At 37.5% G+C, this 24,850-nt stretch overlaps 1 protein-coding gene across 3 annotated transcripts in view; it reads right to left on the bottom strand.

Moving 5' to 3' along the window:
* Positions 1 to 23,608, bottom strand: part of plppr1 (phospholipid phosphatase related 1) — a 44,578-nt gene extending 20,970 nt beyond the window's left edge. The window contains exons 1-3 of one of the 3 annotated variants that reach the window (XM_086097155.1): positions 23,401 to 23,608; positions 15,454 to 15,637; positions 3,899 to 4,009 (exon numbers count right to left, since the gene is read on the bottom strand). In XM_086097155.1, the coding sequence (XP_085953281.1) occupies positions 3,899 to 3,958 (60 nt within the window). In that variant the 5' untranslated portion in view covers positions 3,959 to 4,009; positions 15,454 to 15,637; positions 23,401 to 23,608. The remainder of the gene's footprint in view (positions 1 to 3,898; positions 4,010 to 15,453; positions 15,638 to 23,400) is intronic. The other 2 variants (XM_086097154.1, XM_086097156.1) reach the window with 2 other exon arrangements.
* Between the last annotated feature and the right edge of the window lie 1,242 nt (positions 23,609 to 24,850).

Genomic DNA, 24,850 nt, shown 5'->3' with positions numbered 1-24,850 from the left:
GGAAACCTGACTCGTGACTTTGTTTTTGTTTTCAGTGCTGACTGAGCGTAGTCAGGTGTGCTGGGATCCTCACACAGCTGCTTTCTATCATCAATCACCCTCAGGATTTAAGCCCTGGCCTGACTGACCTCCTTGTCAGAACCACTTGTCATTTTCACGGTACTGTTTGCATACTTTGCCTAAAATCGTTCGCAGTTTTGGTTGAACTTTGACATATAGTTTATACGCGTTTTTGAGAAGTGCTTTCCTGGGTACTCTCGGTGCTTTTTGTTCTTCCATTTTCAACCTGCCACGCTTAGTCATCTATCTGTTTGTTTGCTACTTTGTTTGGTCATTATTTTTGTTTAATAAAGTTTGTTTTGTTATTAAGACGTCAGTGTCCGCTTCTGGGTCCAAAGCCTGCCCTAACACATTCCTTCAAAAAAAAAAAAACAATAACAGAAAATAGCTTCCTATTCAAAGCAGCAGTTGATACAAGCGATAACAAAACTCGATTTAATTTGTTAGTCCGCAAATGAAACTCAGGGATGAAAATTAACACATGAAAAAAAAATGATGAGCAATGATGATGACATTACCGAATGAACAATACTGAGCTCTTTAAAAAAATAAAATAAAATAAAATGAAACTCAGGGATGATATCGATTATGGATATCACAATATTGATAAAGTGTCAAATTCCATTGGCATATAACCGCACCCAGAGGGAAGTTCAGCATCCATCTGCTTCCTTTTTCCTCAGTACAGCTGCTCCTTTAATTAATTTCCCCCCATCTTCCTTCCACCTCACTTCATTACACCTTACTCGTCTCCTTTCATCCCACCTCCCTTGTGGTGCGTATTCTTATTTCTCATTAGAATTTGTATGCCGCTTTCATCTCGTATTATATTTCAGCAAAAAGGAAATGGCAAAAGGCAGCAACGAAACATGCTCATGGGGCTCAGAAAGGAAAGAAGTGACAAACGGCCATAAGCTGTCAACACTGCCATTGGGGCAAAACTTCAGAGGCCAGCTGCTCCACTCTGGATGGGTTTTTATGTCTTGGTCATGTGACAAAGGGGGGGGGGGGGGGGTCCGATGTGTTTGTGGCAGGCAGCTTGAGTGTGCGAGATAACAGCAGATCAGCAGCAACAACCATTCATTCATCTATCCTTCAATTTGGTCTGTCTCCTAGTATTTAGTCCTCGCTCAATTTGGCGAAAAATGTCAACTTAATGTTAAAGTCTCAAGAGTTTCTTTGAATCGCATTGAATTCAATTCCACTTCTTGGGTGGAGTCAATTCAAATTAAAATTCATCCATTGAATCGATTTGTGAAATCCAGAATTTTGCACAGCCCTGGTGGAGGTCCGCTTGCAGTTCCTTAACACATTTTGCCAGCTTCTTTGACCTTTTGCAAGGACTTAAGCAAATTTGTTTCTGTTTCTGCCAAGTTGGCTGTGTTCACGGCCACGACGACGCAAAACGATGCCCAATTGCGGCAAGCTAATTGCGTCTACAACAATACCAAAACTTGGTCTCGCCTGCCCCTGCGCAGATGTGCGCGGGTGAATCCGGAATGTATAGAAGCGCATCAAAAACATCTTAACTCATTCACTGCCATTGACGGCTATAGACGTCAAAAATTCATGTGAACTATTTCTATGAAGTTTCACATTTTTTTCCACTTTGTTATGAAAACCTAGAAAAATACATTTATTGTACGTTTAGAACAGATATAAAATGTGTGATTAATCGTGAGTTAACTATTGAAGTCATGTGATTAATAACAATTAAAAAAATGTAATCGTCTTACGCCCTTCAATGCAAAAAGAAAAGATTATTAAAAATTAGGGTTGTCAGATGATTTTTAATTGTAATTAATCGCATGGCTTCAATAGTTAAATCACGATTAACCACAAATTTGATATCTGTTCTAAATGTACAATAAAAAAAATTCTAGGTTTTCATACTCTTGTTAACAAAAGTGGGAAAAAATGTGAAACTCATAGAAATAGTTCAAATTAATTTCTGACGTCTATAGCCGTCAATGGCAGTGAATGAGTTAATTAGCAGGAACTGTTTGTTTATTGTCATCAAGACTTAAAGGTCTTATCTTATACAAGCACTCTAGCTGCCATTTTTTTTTTCAAGTGTCTGTCTGTTTGATGTGAACGTTTGCATTCATTTCAGTGTCAACACTGAATCATTTGGAGCTTTTGGCAGGCTTTACCAACGACGCCACGTTAATCCTCGGATGTTGTCAACGCGATTAACAGTCACTTATTGACCCCCCCCCCCCCTCTCTTGTAACCAAATACCCTAATTAAACTCATTGCATCGTCGTGATTAGCAATGTCCAAATGCAACCACGCACCGAGTTCAAGCCAAGACGCTTGAACGCTGCGGAATGAGCTAAATGTCGTACAATGAAGTCAAGCTGCGGAGCAGACAACAGATCCACATTTTATAGAGGCAACGGTGCTTCAAATGCGTCTGGGTTCTCTTTTAATGTCAAGGCAAGCTGCGGAGCAATGTCACACATGGTTTGACTCAATCTGTCTGTGTTGGAACCGTCTGCAATACAACACCACTGTAGTCGTATCTCTCATCTTTTTTTTTGGGCGCTACGCCTGCAAAACGATCAAATGCAGTACAGTTGAGTTTGGAGAGATTGTAGTCTTTTAATACAATGCGTTTACCTGACTAATCCGTTGAGTTGAATTAGAGTTAAAATTAACAAGATGTACTGTACTGTAAAAAAAATAAAATAAAACGAGTGTGATATTAATTTATGTTGAGGTTAATTTTTTTCTGCCACTAGATGGCATAACTGCATTTGTAAGACATTGGTGACAGCTCAGTGCATTTTTCTTTTCATTTTAAGAGCTATCTAACGTTAACATGAAGTAACTTGTGAAATTTTGCACATTTAAAAAATTGTAAAATACAACTTGACGCCAGTCTCCACAAATATATGCATTATTATTAAAATGTATTACTGCTAATTTTTGAGGCGGATGTGTCTGTTGCATTGCGACTGGAATCCCCTCGTTACAGGCTCTCCAAGTAAGGGTGGTCATTAATCGCGCGCCCAAAAAACTAATTTTGACACCCTCAATAAAATAATAATATAATCCTGTCCTCACAAGAATTTTATAAAATGTTGTGGGAGAAGTTATTAGCAAGAGAGAGACAAACACATTGAGTGTAATAATTCCGTGTCCAAGTGTAAAATGTCCAAGAAAAAACATGTTAAAAATCCAAATCTAAAATTAAAAAAATCATCCAGTAAATTCAGTATGCAAACTCACACATATTTACATATACATTTTTCTATGTTATTTGGGCTCCTTGGTTGCTGTCTGGGGGGAAGGGGGGGGGGGGGGTGAAAAGAGATGCAGAACTGTCATGTGATTCTTACATAACAAGTGCAAAGGCTGCCCTGAATGCAAGGTGGAGCTCTGTGAAAAAAGAAAATAAATTAAAATACACACGAGATGCGTATTATGTATCCCGCCGCGTGTCAGGAGGGAAGAAAAAAAAATGATGGAGGATTTCTCTCAGGGAAATATGAATGTAACTCTGATATGCGGTGGTGGGGGCTGGAGAAAGAAGCACAGAGATTTGTGTGGGCACCCTGAGACATCCCTCTGATTTAAGACCCTCCGCTACAAGGTAATTAAATATGGAGGTTGGCACACACATTCTGCTTTGCACTCATCCCAACACTTCATGCTCCACTTAGCCGTTTAAAATTGACCAGACAAGGTAATTTTGCTAATGGTTAAATATCTCTCCCGAGCGCACGCAATCCAATCTCATGCGCATCGCCCCGATCCCCAATTCCAATTCATCCGCATTCAGTGTGTTGCACTTTCATGGTTTGTCCACGTCGGACTTGGCGCAACTTCTCACCTCCACAAAAATGAAACACGGGATGATGGAGTAGCTGCGCAGGATGTGGTTGGACGCCATCTTGTCTCCCCTCCGGAGACCTTCTCCTCTCAGGATTCACAACACCTCACTCTGTGAAAGACATCGCACGTCAATGCTGATCTTATAAGAAAGTCAGAGTCGCGTAGTAGTAGTTCAGGGTTCCCGCAGGCAGCACAATGAATTTAATGCATTTTAAGGACATTTTTAATGCCGTCATACTGCATGAACACACACGCACACAAACATATACATATATGCATATATACGCTTTATATCAGGGGTGGGCAAACTCGGTCCTCGAGAGTCGGAGTCCTGCAGGTTTTGGATGTGTCCCTTCTCCAACACACCTGATTCATACGATCAGCTCTGCATAAGCCCGATGACGATCCTGTTCATCGGAATCAGCTGTGTTGGAGGAGGTAAACCTCTCAAACCTGCAGGGCTCTGGCCCTCGAGGGGTTGGAATTGTCCACCCCTGCCAGGCAAAATTACGATTTTAATCAATGCATAGCATGATTTCCAGTTAAAACAAATGAATCACTTGTTATATCTGTTGTAAATGTACAATGTTTTTCAAGTTTTTCATACTTAACTTAACTTAACATAAAACTGGACAAATATGGTTACCAAATATAACATTGCTTGTATCTTTCAGTTCATTCAGACACTAATTTAAAGTAAGTAATTCATAAAGTTACTTGAAGTAATTTACTGCCACTAGTTGGTATTAACGTTTCATATTGGACATTGGTAACAGAAGCAATATTTTGTATTTTATTTTTTCAAATTCAGAGCAATTGGAATTTAAAACATGAAGCAACTCATGGACTCCAGGCCACTTTGTTCATTGTAAATTGCAACTTGTCCCCAGAAATACTGTACATATTAATTTTTTTACCACATTTATTATTGTTAATTTGTGTTTTAGTGATTCCTTTGCACAATGTTATGAAATAAAGCATGAAAAACAATGTTTTTACATGAATTTTGCTGAAATTATTAATGCTCTGGACATCGTATGTAATGTTTTTTAAGACCTTCATTTCAGCAAAATCAGCATGGATGACTTTTTTATCATTTTTAATGGCCCGCAGAAACCTTGCAGTTGCTTGGTTGGAGTAGTGTAGCAAAATCAGCTTCGATGTGGCCTAGCTGGAATGATAGAAAGGTTTTCCTTATTGCTGATTTGAAAGACTTCTGGTAGTTACAGAAGCAGTAACCGTCTTCATGTAATGTAATATGATACAAAGCTAAATCAAAGGTGACCTTGAAACAGCATAAGAGGCCTACCCAAACATCTGTGCGTTAACATTTGAGCTGCTTCTCCTTCGCCTCAGCGGCACAAAAGAACAAACAGAGCAGCTCAAATGTCCTTTCAACTGAACTAATTTCCTTCTGGGGAACTCTCAAGAGCTGCCCGGACAGCTGCAAGATGTCGTCTCGCAAACGTGCCTTGGTTGACCCAAGGGTCATCAACTTGGGTGACCTCACCCTAGGATGAGAACCTCACACTAAAAAAAAAAGATTTCAACTCCACTGAGGCTGAGTTTGACTTCATATATGTTGCAAACGGGCATAGTAACGGTTTCAAATAGCCCAGAGCAATGTTACTCTTTACATCACTGCATCGATACATCACTATAAAGCCTTACTGAATAGAAAATAGAAAAACACATAGCCCTCGCTGATTTAAAATGACTTGTAGACACAAAAATTGGAAAAATATTTACTTGTCATTTAATTTGAGCATTTGCTAAGCTATCAATGCCGTGTGTTCATTTATTTTATAGGATTCAGGAAATATACAATCATGAATCAGTCTGAAAAACACTACAGCTGGCCATTCTATAAGACACGGGAAAAATATATGTGACTTAAAGTATGTGCAAGTGGCCTTGCGACTGACATCAACTCGAAAAAGCTTGGAAGGTTCAGAGCTCTACAGTGTACAGCTTCCGAACGCTAGCTATGCTAGCTAGCTAGCTAGTGATGAGTTATTAACATTGTTTTTTAGTTTTAAATTATATTTTAGCCGTTTATAATTTAGTTAACTCAGTATGGCTGTATGAATAGACCTGTATTCTTATCTGTGTTACTTTCATGAGAAAGAGCAACGGGTCTGTCTATTCATTCCGTAATCAGAGGGAGGTTCCGGGGAAGGGAGTCAGGCTTATTATTATTGTATTCTTTTAATCTGATTTATATCCATGGGAACGGATTCTCTTGTATCCAGTTGTAACCAGGTGTGTTGTGGGCTGACCTTTTTCTGAACCCTTTTTGTGAATAAATAACGATGTGAGCTGGAGAGAGGGAGCCACATCAGAACAGAGACATCGCTTGGATGAATTTGTCAATGTGGACCAGAAGCTTCTGGTAATTAAAATCTTTGCAAAGGAACTCCTTCAACAGAATCTCACCATTCAGTTAATTGAACACGCAAAGAGTACAATACTTAATATTGTCTACTCTAACAAATGGTGACCGCCGACGCTGAATTATAACGAATGGTCTCCTCCGTTGAACCAAACGGATGGTGTTATTTTGACGTGGAACAGGCTGCGGCGTTCAAGGACGGGCGGAACTTCTAGGCCTAAATAAATTAAGTACGGTAAGTGGAGATCTTTATCCACGTAGAAGAAGTTTTGTCTGTCTGGTCCGCTGCAGCTGGTTTTTTCGTCTTCCAAAATTGTCTAAATTTTAAAAGAGATCTGTGTGAACGAGTGTAGTTTGATGTCGTTCTATTGTGAGTTGTGATAATTCCGACGATATTGAACTAGACACGTCGTGGAGTGGTGCATTTGAAGGTGACGTAATGCAGACTCGAAGTGATGAAGCTTTTTTTGTACAGGAAGAAATAGCGGTTAATTTTTTGATTTGTTTTGTTTTTCGTCAACGCTATGAAGAATCCTTAGACCATAATATATATTGAAGATTATGGTATGCGCTCTGCTTTTTAAGCAGTTTTGGCCGATTTGGGGACGAGTATCATATTTGTTCATGGCTCTTATTGAAAAAGTCCTATTTACACGTAATATGTTTTTTTTTTTTTGGAAAAGCGCCTGTTTGAAATTGAACAGAAAGGGGTCCAGGTTGATTACAGCGATGATTGGATTTTGTATCACTGTATTTGCAATCGAGAGATTACGTGATTTATTTTATTTTGTAGGCGCTTCTACAATATGTAGTTTTGAGGTCAGGATTCCCGTTTGAATTCCTTTTGTTCCACGGTTGAATTCGTGAGCGCGTGACAAATTTCTTAAAAAATAAGCGCCTTGCAAAAATTTTGCAATAAAGGGAGAACAGTTTAGCTCAGCGGGATTGGGTAACCGCTGTGTATAAACGAGAGGTCACGTGATTCTTATGTGTGTCTGTGTGTGGCCATATGTGTTAACATATTGAACTATTAATATTGAAAGTGAGACGTCACTGTATTGAATCCGGAAGTAAACATAAAAACTACAAACAAAAATGGAGGCGATTTCGACCCGGATACAGAATGGTTTGTCCTGAATGCGCTTCCGGTTCAGCGAAAAATAAAAGCGTCGATGAACAATGAAAAAACGAACTATGGATCGATTGTATACAAAGCTTTTGCTGGACAAAATGGTATGTCAGACTTTTGTATTTTCTTTGTTGGTAATAGAAAAAGGCTGAATTTGATGCTAAAATGACTCCATCATTTGTGGAGCAGTTTACGGATGCTTTGTTTAAAGTTAACCCGTTTATTGAAATTACCGTACGAAGCTGCGGTTTAAATGCTATAAGATTTGTAGACAACGAATTGAAGGAATAACACCGTTTATTTTATTTTTTTATAATGACTGAAGAGTGTGTGCGTATGCATTTGAGTGTGTGACCTAGCTTCTAAAAAAAGGTGGGGGTTTGTAAGTGAGAAGTGTGCATATGGGGATTTTGTTTGTTTTTCTTTAATATTTTAACTAAGTTTGGTGTTGTTTTGTGTGAGATGATACTGTTGTGATAGTGGCGTTTGTTTTATTAATGGGAATATGATAAAATAGGTTTTGCGATTTATAATGTTAAGATTCCTCCCCCCCCCCCCTTCCCCCGTTTCTAGGTTAGAAAAAAAGGTGGGGGCTGAGCTGTGCGCTGTGAGCATAATGTGTCCTCGTAATGGGACTCTTTTTTTGTCAAAATGGTAAGAGAGGAATGATAAACAATATAAAATAAGTAATAGTATTTGACTGAGCTAATAAATCTTTACACTTTAATGATTGATGACGATGGTTAATTTGTTAACTTTCCCTTTTCGGGACAAATGAATAAAGAGTAATGATAAAATAATGGCATTTTGTTTGAGAGTTGATATAATTATGCCTACATCTTTATAGCTGTGGCTGGAAATAAGATAGTTGAATAAAGAGTTATGAATGTTTTTGAAATTAACATGTTGATAATGATTTTTAATATTTGTTTTTTCTCTGAGTGTGTCATTTCAGAAACTGATGTTTGAGTTCCAAGGCAGATGAGGGTTTGATGGCCTTCACTGATTACAAACTGCGAACGGGATGCGCCCCAGCTGCTGATACGTTGTATGGCTAGTAGCTATTTGAAGGGGTAATGAAAAAAAAAAAAAAAAGAGAAATGAATAAAGAGGCTGTGTTTTTTTACGAAACATTTTTGAGAAAGCAGGGAGTGAACTGTCTTGCTATGATCCCATATCCTCAGTCTGGCATTTTTAAAGCATTGTATCAACGAATGTGCATTTTTTGATCAGGTGAGCTCTCAGAAAGACTGTGTGTCATCGGATCCACATTGCAGACAGCGTCTGAATGGATGTGGCAGAGATCAAAGGTCAAAAGCCGCAGAGCAACAGTCTTCTCGTCCTGTGCCTAAGAAAAACATGATGTTCAAATTCCTCAATGCCCAGTGACTGTGTATACGCCTCATTCTAGTGACTTCTCCCCTATGGCTGTTTTGCATCCAGAGGAAATCTAAATGCCTGCTCTGAACATTGCTGCCACAACAGCCGCCATGCTGGCCAGGACTGAACATTAACAACAGCTGCCGTCCTGCCTTTTGCTGGGGGTCTGGACAAAGAAAGTTGGTGGTCGGAATGAGATGTGATCCATTCAGTAAAATGCTACATAGTGATATGCAAGGCATTTTAATGTGTTGAGTGGAGAACTGTGATCTATAGCAAGATATTTCAGGAAATTGAAAACGACATATGTAAATTTGAAATGAGGGATTGAGAAAATTTATTTCAATCTATAGCCTACTAAATTTTTGCCTATATTTTTGGGAGAATCAGTTTCTGTATTGGTACAATGGGAATTTTATTAATATGTTATGATATGATATATTTTTATTTTCCCCGTGAGGAACTTTTTTGGACTTCGTCCAGCTGCAGCTATAGTATAAAATAAATAATAGAATAAAATGAGTAGTAACAAGTAAAAGACTAACTAAGAGTTTGATGGCTAAGTTTGATATATATATATTTTTTTTTACAGCACTGTGATTTATAAATCCCAGAAATATTTTTGTGTGCTGTGTTTTTTATGAGCCCCGCTAATATGTGAAAGATTAGCAGTTTGAAGATGATTTTATCCTCAGCCCCACTAATCTATAAAAGAGGTGAGGTTGATTGGCAGTTTAAATAATTTTCGGGACTCTAGGAGAATTAGAGTAATATGGTTACCTCTATTTTTATGGCCCCAAAGTCATCATATATTAGTGTCTTAAGTTGTATCTATTTATGTTTAGTTTTATAGTGTTTTGTAGCTCTTTTGTTTATCTCATAGCCTGATTTAGAGGGTTGAGTTATTTATGACGTCTTTTGAGTCATGAGGTCTCTATTTTGTCCTCCCTTTATCTTGACGTGTTTGAAAAAATCAGTGGATCTTTGTCAAATGAGGGAGTTTATGTTTAAGAATTTAACCAATGTAGACGAGTTAGAAAATTAAAATCAAACTTAAAAAACGAAATTAAAAAGGTTGTGGGGTATCGGCCTACACTCCAATTGACAGGATGAGTTTGAAAATGATCATTCACAGTTTGAATATGAAGAAATCTATCAGAGGAAATCGATCGCAAAGTAAGTCTGAAGTAAGCAAGGACAATAATGCATATTCGCCGAATGAAGGTAATTATATTATATTATATCTTTTATCTCAGAATCATATGTAAAAAATGTAATGTTTGGAGCCCAGTGTTTGCAAAAGAGTATAGATAATATGAATATATGTGAGTTTTTTCCCAGCATGCCAGGATTCGGCCGGTCATGGGATTCTGGGAAGAGAATAAGAGATATGAAAGGCACAGTTATGCAAATTTAGAACAAATTTAGTCATGGTAAAAAATTACCTATTATTGAACAAAACCTATTTGAAAGATAAATATTTATAAGCTCTGTCTTATATTAATGAATGAGCGAATGTCATTCAACTCAATCAAGGGCTGGGCTCTATTTTAATGTCACAAAAATAGATCTTTTCCTGTTCCAACAGCACAGGACCTACGGATCTTAATCAAATAACATTTATTAATCCCAACTAACAAAAACTATCAGGGTTTTTTCCTCCAAATAAAATTTATGTGAGTTTATGAGAAACTAAAAATGAAAAGTTTCTGCACTCAGGAGAACGGCCCCAGGGGGTTGGTGAGGAAATCTTGTGCAGTTCTCTGCACAGAGAAAATTCCACATCTGGTCTACAAGGCTTCCGGAGACGTGCCAGGCTCGGCCATCTCATCAACTGATGCTCTCAGGTTGAAAGGAGAGACGAAATTCCACAACTGGAGCATCAATCTTATCACCTCCGACCTGGAGCCACGTCAGCTGACCCAGTGATCGTTTTGGAGCGGCCGTTCCGGAGCTGCCGTTTGAGGACATCAGTCAACGGATCAAGAGCAAGTGCCTTTTCTTGGGCAATCATTCCTTTGATCAGTCACATTTTGGGCAGAATAATCCCAGGTGACAAATCGAAGAATTTGGGTAGTCTACCCCAAATTCTTAAAGAAGAGACGAACTATTGCGACACTCTTTTCATTAAAAAAAAAATACCTTCAAAGAACTTCATCACAAGATGGCTTCAAAGAACACATATTCGTCTGCCGATATATTGCGACACTTTTTAATGAACAACATTTTATGTTAAGCCTCACATATGCTATGCTTATTTCACTAAAAATCTTTTAAATGTATCAAATTGTTTTTTAATGTCATATGATTGCTAAATTACCTCCTCTTCTGCTAAAGGGATGTTTTAAGGATAATTATTTTTACCACACAACCATTGAAAAAAAAAAATGTTTTAATGTGTTGAGCTCTTATGAGCTCAAATGAGGGAATGATGAGTTATTAACATTGTTTTTTAGTTTTAAATTATATTTTAGCCGTTTATAATTTAGTTAACTCAGTATGGCTGTATGAATAGACCTGTATTCTTATCTGTGTTACTTTCATGAGAAAGAGCAACGGGTCTGTCTATTCATTCCGTAATCAGAGGGAGGTTCCGGGGAAGGGAGTCAGGCTTATTATTATTGTATTCTTTTAATCTGATTTATATCCATGGGAACGGATTCTCTTGTATCCAGTTGTAACCAGGTGTGTTGTGGGCTGACCTTTTTCTGAACCCTTTTTGTGAATAAATAACGATGTGAGCTGGAGAGAGGGAGCCACATCAGAACAGAGACATCGCTTGGATGAATTTGTCAATGTGGACCAGAAGCTTCTGGTAATTAAAATCTTTGCAAAGGAACTCCTTCAACAGAATCTCACCATTCAGTTAATTGAACACGCAAAGAGTACAATACTTAATATTGTCTACTCTAACACTAGCAAGATAGCTATACACAGCTCTACAGCGTGGAGCTTCTGAACTGGTGTCTGTTGTTTTTTTTAAACAGACAATAAAGAGCCACTATCTGTGTCGTATATACAAACACAGCAGAAAATAATAAGTAGCAGTAGTATGTAGAAAAGAACATAAAAGAAAAACGCCAACTAGAGCGCAACATATACTGAAAAGTATCATCCCAGCATTGTTTCATTTAAATCCGGCAGCCAAAGGAATTATGTAATCACTCTTGGATGCCTGTCAGGGATTTTTTTTTTCTTTTCTTGGTATGAGCTTCTTTTTAGAGCATGAGGTTTGTTGTTAACCTACTTAAAAAGGAAAGCCAGAGTGAAGCATTCCTAATTCCTCTTTTGCTAACTTAATGTTTTATTTTTCTTGACGGTCGCGTTCTATCAAAAAAAAACAGAACATAAATTCAATTTATAATACTTTTTGCAGCTAATACAAGAACAGAAATTGTACAAGAACCTTCCTTGTGTCATTTAGCACTATTTAGTCACAGTTCTACAAACAATAGAGAACACGCAACTGCAACCCCCCCCAACCCCCCCCCCCCAAATTGAGTCATTAGATGCAGGCGAGACAGTGATGATGATGAGGCTTAATCAGTCCCTAAGTGCTTGTCCCATCTCATTGCAACACTAAATCCAGGAACATCACGCTGACACTGGATGGCGGCAACCTGACCGTCACTCTCGCATCTGTCCCGAGACAAAGCATCAAGGGCACAAACATCTGCTGATGTCAGTATACCAAACACCCGCAGCTACAAAATATCTGGCCGAGTCACACTTATTCTCACACCTAAACAAAGAGCTTAGCAGATTTGAAACATCACCTTATCATGTTTGTAAACAAGCTGTCGTTTCAATTTGAACGTGCGAGCAATGCCGAGCTCGTTTCCCCGATCACGATGGCTTCAGCTGTCACCGAGCGGTCGTTTTTTTTTCTCACAGTCCACTAAAACTGCAAGCTTTCACCTCAAATGACATGTAAATTGAATTGCGCTCCGCACATTCTTGGAAAATGCTGCTGCTAGACATTCATTGGACCCGTCTCAGCGCACTTCAACGGTGTAATCGGCCTCTCGTGGCTCAGTGTCGGTTCGTATTACGGCAGGTAGCGATATGAGTCGGAGTTCTCGTGCTTTGGAAAAATTCATCCTGCTTCAAATGCACCCAAAAGGCTTCATTTGAATTTGCTATTCAATTATTCATGCCCGCCATCAAAATGACTTAACAGTTGGAAAACAAGCAGCGTTTTCAGACAAATTTGTTTCTAATTACATATTCATTATTGGTAAAGTTACAACCAAAAATTTAATATATTATATATTAGTAGTTACTTTGAAAGCTATTTACAACATGGATGTCTCTGAATTTTAATGTACTGCATCAATGCAAATTATCTGCTAATCTTAAATCTCCCTGGAATATAATATCACTTAATACTTAATAGGGAAAGACCGATAATGCTTTTTTTTGCAGTGCCGATAACGATGGAGATTATTAGTAGTCAAGGAGGCCAATAACCGATATTTGAAACCAATATTTATTTTCAGGTTGTTTTTTTTTAAAGTGGGGGAGTATTGACGTAAAAAAATTTTTTTATACAAATGGTTATTTTGACTTTGACTTTCATACAGCATTATTGCTTATTGGAAAGATTTTACAGACTTCAAAATGTAGAAGTTTTCTTTTTTAATCTTAGACAATAGACTTCATTTTAAATTTCCCTAAAAAAAAAAAAATTGTTCAGGGAGCTCCCAAGGTTATCAGTACGTCTTAAAAAGTTAAATGGAAACTTAAACAATACAATAGATCTCTATAGTTTTCTGCAGTAAATATTTTTTTCCCAAAATTAAAAAAAATACCTGAAATCTTAAAGTTTTTTACATTTCTTTGTTTTAATGTAAAAAAAAAAAAAAGGTTCAGAAGGTTCCTAGGGTCAGTAGCATCTCTTATAAAGTTAATAGTGCCCTGAGATTAAAAAATTTCAATTGACCTTTTATTGTTCGTCAGATTTTGAAAAAAAGCAGATACCGATATTCATCAAAATGCCCAATACCGGCGTTGATAAGACGATTATCGGTCTATCACTAATATTTAAGTCCATCGATTAAAAAAAAATATTACAAATTCAGCCATCCACACCTTTTTTTTTTTTTACACCAAAATAACAAACAAACAAAAACATCACAATCAGTGTTTGGAGTGTAAATCAGAGCACCGATTTAGCTTAGCTTCATGTCCCCAAGTGACTTCAACTTGTTGAGACAAGACAATTCAAGCAGGATGATGATGTGTTATAATCACAGTGAGCTGTCGCTCTCAACTAGCATCACATTATTTCACCGCGGTAATTATCTTACCCGAAGAATATTTATATCATTGTGGTCAAATTACCACAAAACAAGCCTGCAAAAACTTCAGGTGGCTTCTAATGATGCTTTCAAAATTCTGCTGAGGAAACTGCAAGCCATGTTGAGAACTATTATATATAAATTTAGAAGTCGGCTGAACAAATCGGAGGATTCCATAATCGTAGCTTTGGCTAGCATCGAATTGAAGCACTACACGATATTTGTCAAAAATTTGGAAGCATTAAAAAAAAATGAGATTAAAAAAATAAAAAATAAAATAAACTTTGGAAGCATAGGTATGTTAGTCTTCTCTTTGAGTTCTTATTTGTGCTTTTAAAGGGGTTTTTACTAATTGGATTGTAAATATGTTGTGAATGGTTCTTTTATGTGTCATTTGTATTATTTTTATGTCATGTATTTATTTATTTGTTGCTTTTTTCTGGACCTTTTTGAATTTGTAATAACGTTTATTATTAGTATTATCATTATTATTATTACTATTATTATTATTATTATTATTGCAGTTCCTTAATTTTTTTTTAATTATCATTATTATTATTATTATTATTTGTCCTCATATTATAAGTCAAACAGTAACGCAAACATCCGAAGGCAGTACTTTGAGCTGTGAGGTTGTACAATGTGTCATTTAAAAGGAAAGTCAACCCAATAAAAAATGTCTTCACAATAATATGTTGTATGCGTCTCCATGGAATTCTGATTAACGTTGTGTTTGCGGAATATGAAATTAGCAGCAAAATTCACCCGTTCTTATCCATATCAGGGGGCGGCCATTTTGGCCACCTAGAATTTTTTTATTGTACATTTAGAACAGATCTAAAATTTGTGATTAATCGTGAGTTAACTATTGAAATCATGCGATTAATTACAATTAAAAATTGTAATGGCCTGATGTCCTTAATTTTTAATAATTTAATTGCCTGACGCCCCTAATTTTTAATACTCTTTTCTTTAAAAAAATAATTAAATAATAAAATTAAATAAAATAAAAAAATTATTTAATAATAAAACAAAATAAAAGATTATTTAAAAAAAAAGTCTAGCTTTTCACACTCTTGTTAACAAAAGTGTGTGTGTGGGGGGGGGGGGGGGGTAGTTAAACTAATAGAAATAGCTCAAATGAATTTTTGACGTTTATAGCCGTCAATGGCAGTGAATGGGCTAATTAAGAAATTTGTGACGAGGGTGCACTAATCATAAGAGAGTTTACACTAAATCCAATAATATCTTCAACACGAGAGCAGCCTTCAGGCTCCGGTAAGGTCACAACATGGCACAGTCGCACTTCAGCGTAGTGAGTATTGACATATTTCTTCTACCCTTCAACTAACCTTCAGGACATCACGAGGTTTAAAACCCTTTTTCTTGAAATCGCCGGGGCTGAAAGGTGATCAGACAGTCGTCCCGGAGGCGAGCTCATCAAACCAGGAGCCTGCAGGCCCTGTCACGTTTCATCAGCTTCGTCCTCGCCGCTCAGCCAAGCTGCAACGACTTTGTCAAAACGTCGCTAGCTCCCTGTGAGAGTGGGCAAGAACTGACTGTAAAATATGGAGCGCGGCAATATCGGATTCAACATCTCCTCGTCTCCAGCTGACATCGTCTCTCCATGAAGATCAACTGCGACCATGACAGAGCTGGCTGTTGCTTCTTTCTTTTTTCTTTCGCAACCATTTTTAAAAGGAGACATTACGCATTTGTTTCACTATTTTAAAAAGTTCCCAGGTGGCTTCATAACATGCCTTCGTAACAGAATCCTGACTGTAACTGTGAAGCCGACGTGAGGCTCCACAAACACAGAATGGATTCTATTTTCCCTCATGGAGTCAGCACTTCATTACCAAAACATCACTCAGCAGGCGTGAGCATGTGGCAACAACTTCAGACGGTTGTCATCATTAGTGCTGTCACTGATGAATATTTTTTCTAATCAATTAATCCATCTCTTATTCAATTGGCTAATGGACTAACTGGATTCATTTGAACTCGTTCACTGCCATTGACGGCTATAGACGTCAAAAATTCATTTGAACTATTTCTAATGTGTATTACAAAAGCCTTTTTTCCCTGAACCAGTGATTGGTGGTTATTTTGGACTTCATATTCGTGTAGTGATTAGAGAGAGTAAAAAAAAAAAAATTTGCAAATGTATAATTTTGATTAAACACAGAAGATAATCTATCTTCTTTCATAAATGACTACAGAAATCAGTGAAAATTACTGTTGATATGATATGACAATTTTCAATTAAAAAATGACTCCAAACGATGACTGGATTATTAAAATAGTTGTCGATTAATTTCATAATCGATTACTTGTCGATTAATTTTGACAGCTCTAGTCATCATTCATATAATAGAAGAAGTCATGGCTTTGGACGAGTATGTCAGCCATGAGTTCAATTAAACAGATTTAATTCTGTGCAAGTAAGTTTGAAAACCTTTTGCAAGCATTTTCAAAAGTTAAAAGTCTGTGGGGGGTTTTGTGATAATTTCAAAGCGATACCATCTTATTGGTTTCTTTCTGGTTTCTAGCTGCCCATCAATGCAGCTCTGCCTACCTGTTGACTGTTGATGTTGCGTTTTACCTCAGCAAAATAAATAATATAAAAAATATATATAGAAAAAATACAATATAAAATAAATAACACTTACGTAAAGCCACCACTTGCTAATTTAACCATCCGATTTTTGCATGCTAAAAATAAAGCAAGCTTGTGTGACGAAGTGTATTTATACTGCAGGCTATACATTCAATGTGAAATAATTACACGGGAGAAAAATGTCCACAAGTCCTTTTCCATTCCTCATTTGCACTTCACACACTCTAGTGCAGACAGAACTGTCCCATGGCTGCCTCTCTTGCCAATGGAGCATCTTTGCCGCTATAAATAGTACGTTTCATTCCTCCCCTGCGCTTCTTTGAGGTTGATTCATGTTTGAGTATGTTGCTTTTTCTCACGCCACGAGGCAAAAAAATTGTTTGCTTATGAACATAGATCCTTAAAAAAAACAAAAACAGTGCAACTTCTGTTAAAGGAGATGTAAGATTTCTGATAGGGGTACCTCAAATATTTTTTGCCGCACACTTCTGTAGTTTAGCATATGACTTGATTGATTTATTTATTTTTTATTTTATTTTTTATCAAACCATCATGTGTCATATATCTTTATAATGCACTGGTTCCCCTACCAAGCGTTTTCAGTGATTTCTGTACGTCAGTATGAACGGGGATGCCTTCTGTATGTGAAAACGCAAAGAAACAAATAAGTTTTGGTTTAAATTCATAAATAAATTTGACTACAGAAACTATCAACGGCACGGATTCGGTCTACCGTTGGTGTTAATATGTGTGTGTGTGTGAGAAAGACAACACTGCAAAGTGCTTTGAATTCCATGTAAGGACATGAAAAATACATGACAACATTGAGTCTAACAGGCGCAGCAAAGTGGCTGTGAATATCGCCCGCAATCTCAGGTAGGAATCGAAGAAAAATAAATCTACGATTTAGGTGACAAACTAAAGTGCATTAGTTTGAAGTGACAGATATGGTCATTTAAACATTCAAAATGAGGATCGAATATGGCTGTTACATTGAAATGTGTTCAGGCTATTATATTTTGTGACGTGCAGTTAAATAAATCCGAAAGGGAAAAAAAAAAAAGAGCAATGATGATGACATTACCGAATGAACAATACTGAGCTCTTAAAAAAAATAATAATAATAATTTTAAAAAAAATTATAATAAATCCGAAAGGGGTTTTGTCCTGCATCCCCAAAATGATGACTGGTGGTAAACAACTGCAGGTAGCTTTGCATAATGTATGAATAAAAACCAAATGAGGGAGAAATGCATTTCCTCAAGCACTCAAAGTCCACTTGTTTATGTCTTTCCGCAGTGGGAACAGATTATTCACAATGTGCCCTGGAACTCCTATCAAGAAGATCAATCAAACTCTCAGCTAGCTGTCAGCTCATCAACAGCACGACCACGCTGCACCCACATGCCCGTCGGTAGGAGATAAAGACTTATATCCTCTCCAATAGATAGACTTTATCAACACCCGAGGCCAGCTACAGCCTGAGAGACATCATTTTTTATGAAATACAGGGAGTCGTTTACGTCGTTCGTCCTCAGCACCTTCTTTTTTTTTGTTCATTTCCCACAGTAATCACGCCATTTTTAAGTTATTAGCTAGCTGACGTCACTGCTTAGCTACCGCTCTCCGCCTCCTGGAGGGCAAGCCCCCCCCATAACAAATGAAAGGTGGGAAATTACTACATTACTGCGACTCATTGAAACCAGCCGTTTGGAGCCGCTAGCTACAACAACAAAAAAAAATGGAGTTGGTTGGAGGGCAAAGTGGAAGCGGAAACTTAAGGTATGTTGTTTTTGGTTAAAACAGTACATCGATCACTACTTTTATGGTATGGTAAATTGTTATTCATCAAATTGTTTGTGTCCGGCTATACTCGTCTTGCTGTATATCGAAGTCTTCAAGCTATCTTAGCTTGCTAGCTGCTAGCAAACAGACCGCACGTTTACAACACATTCCTCAGCCTGAGTTAAAGTTTTGTGGTAATCGTGTTCAATCGTTAACTTTGTATTCAAAATGACTTGAATACTCATGCAAAAAAAAAGAAAAAAGTATGAATCATTGTTTCACTAAAGATAATATAGTATGACGTCTGCCTGGAATTTACAATGCGAGGTTAATGTTATGACCAACTGTATATGAAAAAGAAAAAAACGACCTGATCTGAGCATATCCTCGTACTTTTTGTGGGTGCAAAGCAGTTGAGTCGTAGTTTGGCGTCTTTCGCTCCTCACTGTCTTCCGCCTGGTTTTGAATCACTGCCGGCAGCCGAAAGAATGATCTCATCTCTCTTTGAGCGATTAGAGCATCCGAAGGTTCGTCATAGGATTGGTCGCTGATTTATCAACTGTTTGACCTATTTTCTAGGTCACGCTGATTGTTGACTGTTGACGTCACACGAGACGGGTCTATTACACTGAGCTGAATAATATGACTGGATAGCCGATAGCGCATACACAGGGCGGCCATCTTGCTCCTTCCATCTCGCGAGCAGACTACTGTACTATACGGTATACGTACAGATTAGACATATAAATCTTCTAGGCAGTTAGTATAGGGCCGGGGGGCGGGGTTTGGTCACTATTTTTTTTGCAATTACAAAAAAAAAAAGTTTTTAATTAACAAGTGGACGGTATGTGCTGCTTTGAAGACCCCCTTTTTCTTTTTTCACTCAGTTCCTTAGAGCCTAATATTACAGTGAAGATTTGGCAGAGGCATTTTTGTTAAATTAGTCATAATTCTTAAATAAAAAAATATACAGAGGTTTCCTCCTGTAAACATCATTAACTCATTCACTGCCATCGACGGCTATAGACGTAAAAAAAATAATTTCAACTATTTCTATTAGTTTAACATTTTTTCCACTTTTGTTAACAAGAGTATGAATACCTAGAATTTTTTTATTGTATTAGAACAGATATAAAATTTGTGATTATTCGTGAGTTAACTAGTGAAGTCATGCGATTAATTACGATTAAAAATTGTAATGGCCTGATGCCCCTAATTTTTTATAATCTTTTCCTAAAAAAATAAAATAAAAAGATTATTAAAAAAGAAACAAAGAAAAGATTATAAAAAATGAAGGGCATCAGGTGATTAAAATTTGTAATCGTAATTAATCACATGACTTCACTAGTTAACTGTACCCAAGCAAATTCTAGGCTTTCATACTCTTGTTAACAAAAATGGGAAAAAAATGTTAAACTAATAGAAATAGTTCCAATTAATTTTTGACGTCTATTCCTGTCAATGGCAGTGAATGAGTTAAGCATATAATTTATACATGTATTTCAGGCAAGCTGTAAAATGACTTAAGTCTTCTTGTTTATGTTTAACAAATTTTAAACATCATAAATCATCAACAGTGTGAACGTGTGAGTGCATGATATAATGTATCCATTCCGTTGTAAAGCGTCTTTGAGTGTCTAGAAAAGCGCTATATAAATCTGATGCGTTATTTTTATTATTATTATATTATTATTATTATTATTATTATTATTATTATTATTATTATTATTATTATTATTATTATTATTATTAAGTACTGTCTGAAATGTTCTCCAATTTCGATACAGTAAATGTATAGGATCGTATACCGAGAAACGTTTCTTGGGAGGAGCAACATGGCGGCCTTGCGGCTTCAAAAGTATTGGGCCTATCGGCTATCCAGTCATATATTCAGATCAGTGGGTCTATTAGCTCCGTTCTGCCATGAATGTCTGTGCGGAAACACAAAATATCGGTTCTGGCTCTTCCAGGTCGCGCAAATATGTTTTTTTTATTACTTTACAAAGTATTTTGATGTAAATATCAACTTTAACAGGGAAATCCGACTTGAGTCAGACTTCGGGTTACATCGCCAGCGTGGGAACGGAACTCTTGTTCTCTCCCAGTTGACCAGTTCAGTCAGTGTGTTGGCTTCATAAACAGATGGCAGAAATTAGGGTAGTGGACATTAGACAAATATATTCTCTCAAATGAAATGTTGTATAATGGTAGAGAGCCATGGGCATGAGGCAAAAAAAAAAAAAAGGCTTCAAAGGACCAAAACATTTACAACCCGAAAAAAAATTTCAGGCATTCCATTTCAGTGTTCTACAAGGTTTTGGGGGATGCTCATTCTCCACGAACAGCTTCTATCTCACCTTCGGGCCTATCAATCCCAGGAGGGATCGCTGACAGATCTATTATCCAATCAGGAAAATTCCACTGCCCAAATGGCACTGCCCACCCCCACACGCACATCTAGAAGTAATCAAATACCTGCTATCACTAAATCATTCGTGCGTGTGTGGGTTTAATAATGTAATGTGTGTGTGATCAATAACCAGCCTCTGTCAGGGCAAAGGTCACGCCTTCCTGCAGTCTCAGTACAAAGTGTGTGTGGTGTAAATTTGAGGAAGACAATCTATTATCTCGAGTAACACTATTTTGAGGGGGAAAATGCAAAAAAAAAAAAGGACAATAAAATCTCACTTTACTGTTCTGTGCGTGTTATCATTATAAAATGATAATAAAATTACAATTGTAATTAATGATACAAACGTCAGGAGACAATGAAATGGGTTAAGATATATTATTTAAGGACAAAAAAACAAACAAAAAAATTGTTGTTATTGCTGTTTATGACCTCGCAAACAAAAATCACCATTAATGAGGGTGGGAGGATGAAACTGATGCCATAATGACATCAGATGCACAAAGCATTATTAGACATTTTAAATGTGAGTCTATCTATGTGCGACATTGATGCATTATATAAACGTATATTATATTCGTACATACATACTGTAAAAGAAGAAAAGATATGATTGGTGTCTCATATAAGTTGGTCTTGTTGACAGGCTCACCTGCCTTGTCCCTCTGCAAACCACACACAACGACCTCATCTACATTTAATTAAATACATGTAAAAATCCATCCATCCATCCATCCATTTTCAGAGTCAATCCAATGATCAGTTATGTGTGTGTGTGTATATATATATACACAAACTGTAGCATTTTAATTTTAATATAAACGCTACGAAGAAATTTGTTTATACAAGTTAGTCGAGTGGCAACATAAGATGGCTGCCGCGCAAACAAGTACGTCCTGTATACAAAAGACAACAACATACCTAGCATATAGGGCATGCGCAGAACACAAACACAATGTTCCATTCAAAAGATTTATTCCGAGGAGAACTCGACGTATTCAAGTTAGGCTCGCTTAGTGTGTGGCAACGTAAGATGGCCGCTGCGCATACACATACTTCCTGTGCTCAAATGAAAACATTCCCTGAAGGATAGAGCTTATGGAGGACCAAAACTGCCAAAATTCAAAATAATTAATATATTATTAAAAAAATAATAATAATTAATTAATTAACTAAATTATTCAAAAAATGTATATAGATATATATATTTTGTTGTTTTTATTTCCATTTATATATTTTTTTTATTAAATTTTTGAATTATATTTTTTTATATCCGTTTTTATTTTCACTTTTATTTTAATTTATTTATTTATTTAGTCATTTATTTATTTTGAATTTTGGCAGTTTTGGTCCTCCATATTCCACAGGTCAATGTTCCGTTCAAAGGATATATTCCGATCGTGTTTATATCACCATATATTCGGGTTAGATAAAGGGGGTAATCCAGAGATCTTATTCGGATTTTTTAAAACTTAAATGGCTGAGTATGCATATATTCAGGTTTTTGTGCATTTACACGGCCTTTCAAAACCTAAATATTGCGAGTATTCTGGTTTTGAAAGGGTTATTGACGACATGTAAACATCTAGTCAATCACTCAAAATCTCTGTGTAATTATTTGGGCGGTTGGTGTTAATACTCCTTTTGTATTTAGCAACTTTTCTATGCCCACTAAAAAGAAAATCCTGATTTAGTACAATTTACATCATCATGTGAAAAACACACAAAGTGGATGGCGTTCCTCCAAATTTCTAATGAGCCATCTCTTAAATTGATGAAAACATATACAATGCACTTCCAGCTGTGAAGACGCAAAAAGAGGTTGTTGCCCTGAATTAATTCCAAGGTTACAGCTCATGGGTTCATCTTAACAGGCGTGAGATTTCAGCCTTTGAGTGATCCGAGAGGCATCAACTGCGCCTTGAGTCCACAAAGGGGGGGCTGTGTTTGAGTGGGGGGGGCGGGGGGGGGGTGGGGAGGTGGGAGTCAGCCTCTAGTGTTGGAGGGGGGGGCGGGGAAAGGGGACACATTATATTCATTTAGCAGCATTTGTCGTGCAAGAAAGGCGACAAATGTGCACCGAATACGTGTGAGGGGGTGCGCACATACTCGCAGTATATCGACACTCCATTACTGTAAGTGTTTATTTAGGGCGTGTTATGGGGCTCGCATCCACGGCCACTGTTGCATGGTGGAGAGAGAGACAGGTGTCTTCCCCTTAAATACCAACACCATCCTACCAATCATTAAACCCCCACATTTTTTAACACCGCCTATAACGGCTGCTGAACGCGGTTTAACGCACTCGAGCGTTTTCACTGCAAACCAAAAGGGAGACCCTCGCGTTAAAAAAAAAACCCACAACTTGCCTCGGCAACAGACAATAGCGCCACACCAACCATTCTGTTTGTGTTCGCGCGCGCGTGTTTCTCCCCCACAACACGCACGACATCACGGCACAAGGCACACACACGGTACGCTTACCGCGATGGGATGGAGCAATATTCCAGAAAAAAGGAGAATCCATGAAAGACGGGGGAAGGTGTGAAGAGCACTCCCCTCTACTCCCAACTACTACGATTCCACGGGCTGCTCTGCATGCGTGGATGTGAGGGGCATCACGCGGCGTGGATGAGGACGGATGCTGTGCTTCGTCGGAGGGCGGGGACAAGACGCTCACTGGGCTCTAGTGGAGCGTGTTTAACTCGCTGGAGGGACCTTGTGTTCCGTGCAAGTGGGCTGTCTGGTCCGCCTATTCCCAGCCGGGCTGCCCTTTACAACCCCATGAAGATTCCTTGTTATTATTCCATTGGGCTTTGTCCAGTGCGTATCCAGTGCATTTACACACTGAGATGAGAACTAAGTGCAGATTTCGCCCAAATGACATGTTCAATGAATTTGCCATCATTAAAGGTATAGCCTAAACGCTGACAAGACAATTCAAATAGGATGGTTTAATATCACTTGGGGGGGGGGGGGGGGGGCAGACACCAGGACAAGTAGCCTACTCAACTCTTGAGTAGTCACCGATCCCAGGTACCGATACTGCTAGCAAGTACTTTTGATACATAAAATGTCCCACTCCCAAAAAGAAAGACAATTTTAAAAATCAATATACCACAATATAGCCTATTTTCTTGAAATTCCATTAGTGTAAATTTTCTTTTTATTCTAATTTCTAGTTCCTCAGGCCATATGATATCTTGAAATAATAATACCGATACGCGTCCATCTCTATTTTTAGTAATTTGTTTCTCGTGCTTGATCATCAAAATATTGCTTTCCGTGAAAGTGGTAAGATTGTCCACTTCACAGTGGAAAGGTCCCGGGTTCGAATCTGTGTGGAGTTTGCATCCTCTCTCTATACATGCACGGTTTCTCTCCAGTTTTCTCCCACATTCCAGAAACATACATTTTTGTTTCACTTAAAGGGATACTTGACTCATTGAGTCATTTTCAGCAGTAAAAAGTTCTGTCCAGAATGAATTTGATCACGTCATTATTTTTCATGTACAATTAAAACCTTTAAAAAACAAATGTTTCCACTTGCTGTCGACTGAAGATGACATCACCTGTGCTGAGGAAATAAGGAACGACCAATCATGGCTCACCTGTTTTCTGGGTTTGGTGAGCAAACTGAGCCATGATTGGCCGTTACTTATTTCCTCAGCACAGATGATGTCATCTTCAATCGACAGCAAGTGGAAAAAATGTATTTTTAAAGGTTTTAATTGTACATGAAAAATAACGTTGTCACAATTATAAACAAAATATCTTCTTACGGTTGAAAATGGCTCAATGAGTCAAGTACAGTATCCCTTTAAGACTTTTATGTATCATCCATAGGTACAAAAGCAAATGTTTGTCCATGTGTACCTTCTGATTGTTATGGAAAATAATTATTCAGCACATATTAGCATAACACCCACTCAAG

This window comes from Leptonotus elevatus, chromosome 15 (assembly GCF_054856555.1).
Source record: "Leptonotus elevatus isolate MCC_2025b chromosome 15, RoL_Lele_1.0, whole genome shotgun sequence".
Classification (NCBI taxonomy): Eukaryota; Metazoa; Chordata; class Actinopteri; order Syngnathiformes; family Syngnathidae; genus Leptonotus; species Leptonotus elevatus.
This window is presented reverse-complemented; position numbering and strand designations above follow the sequence as displayed.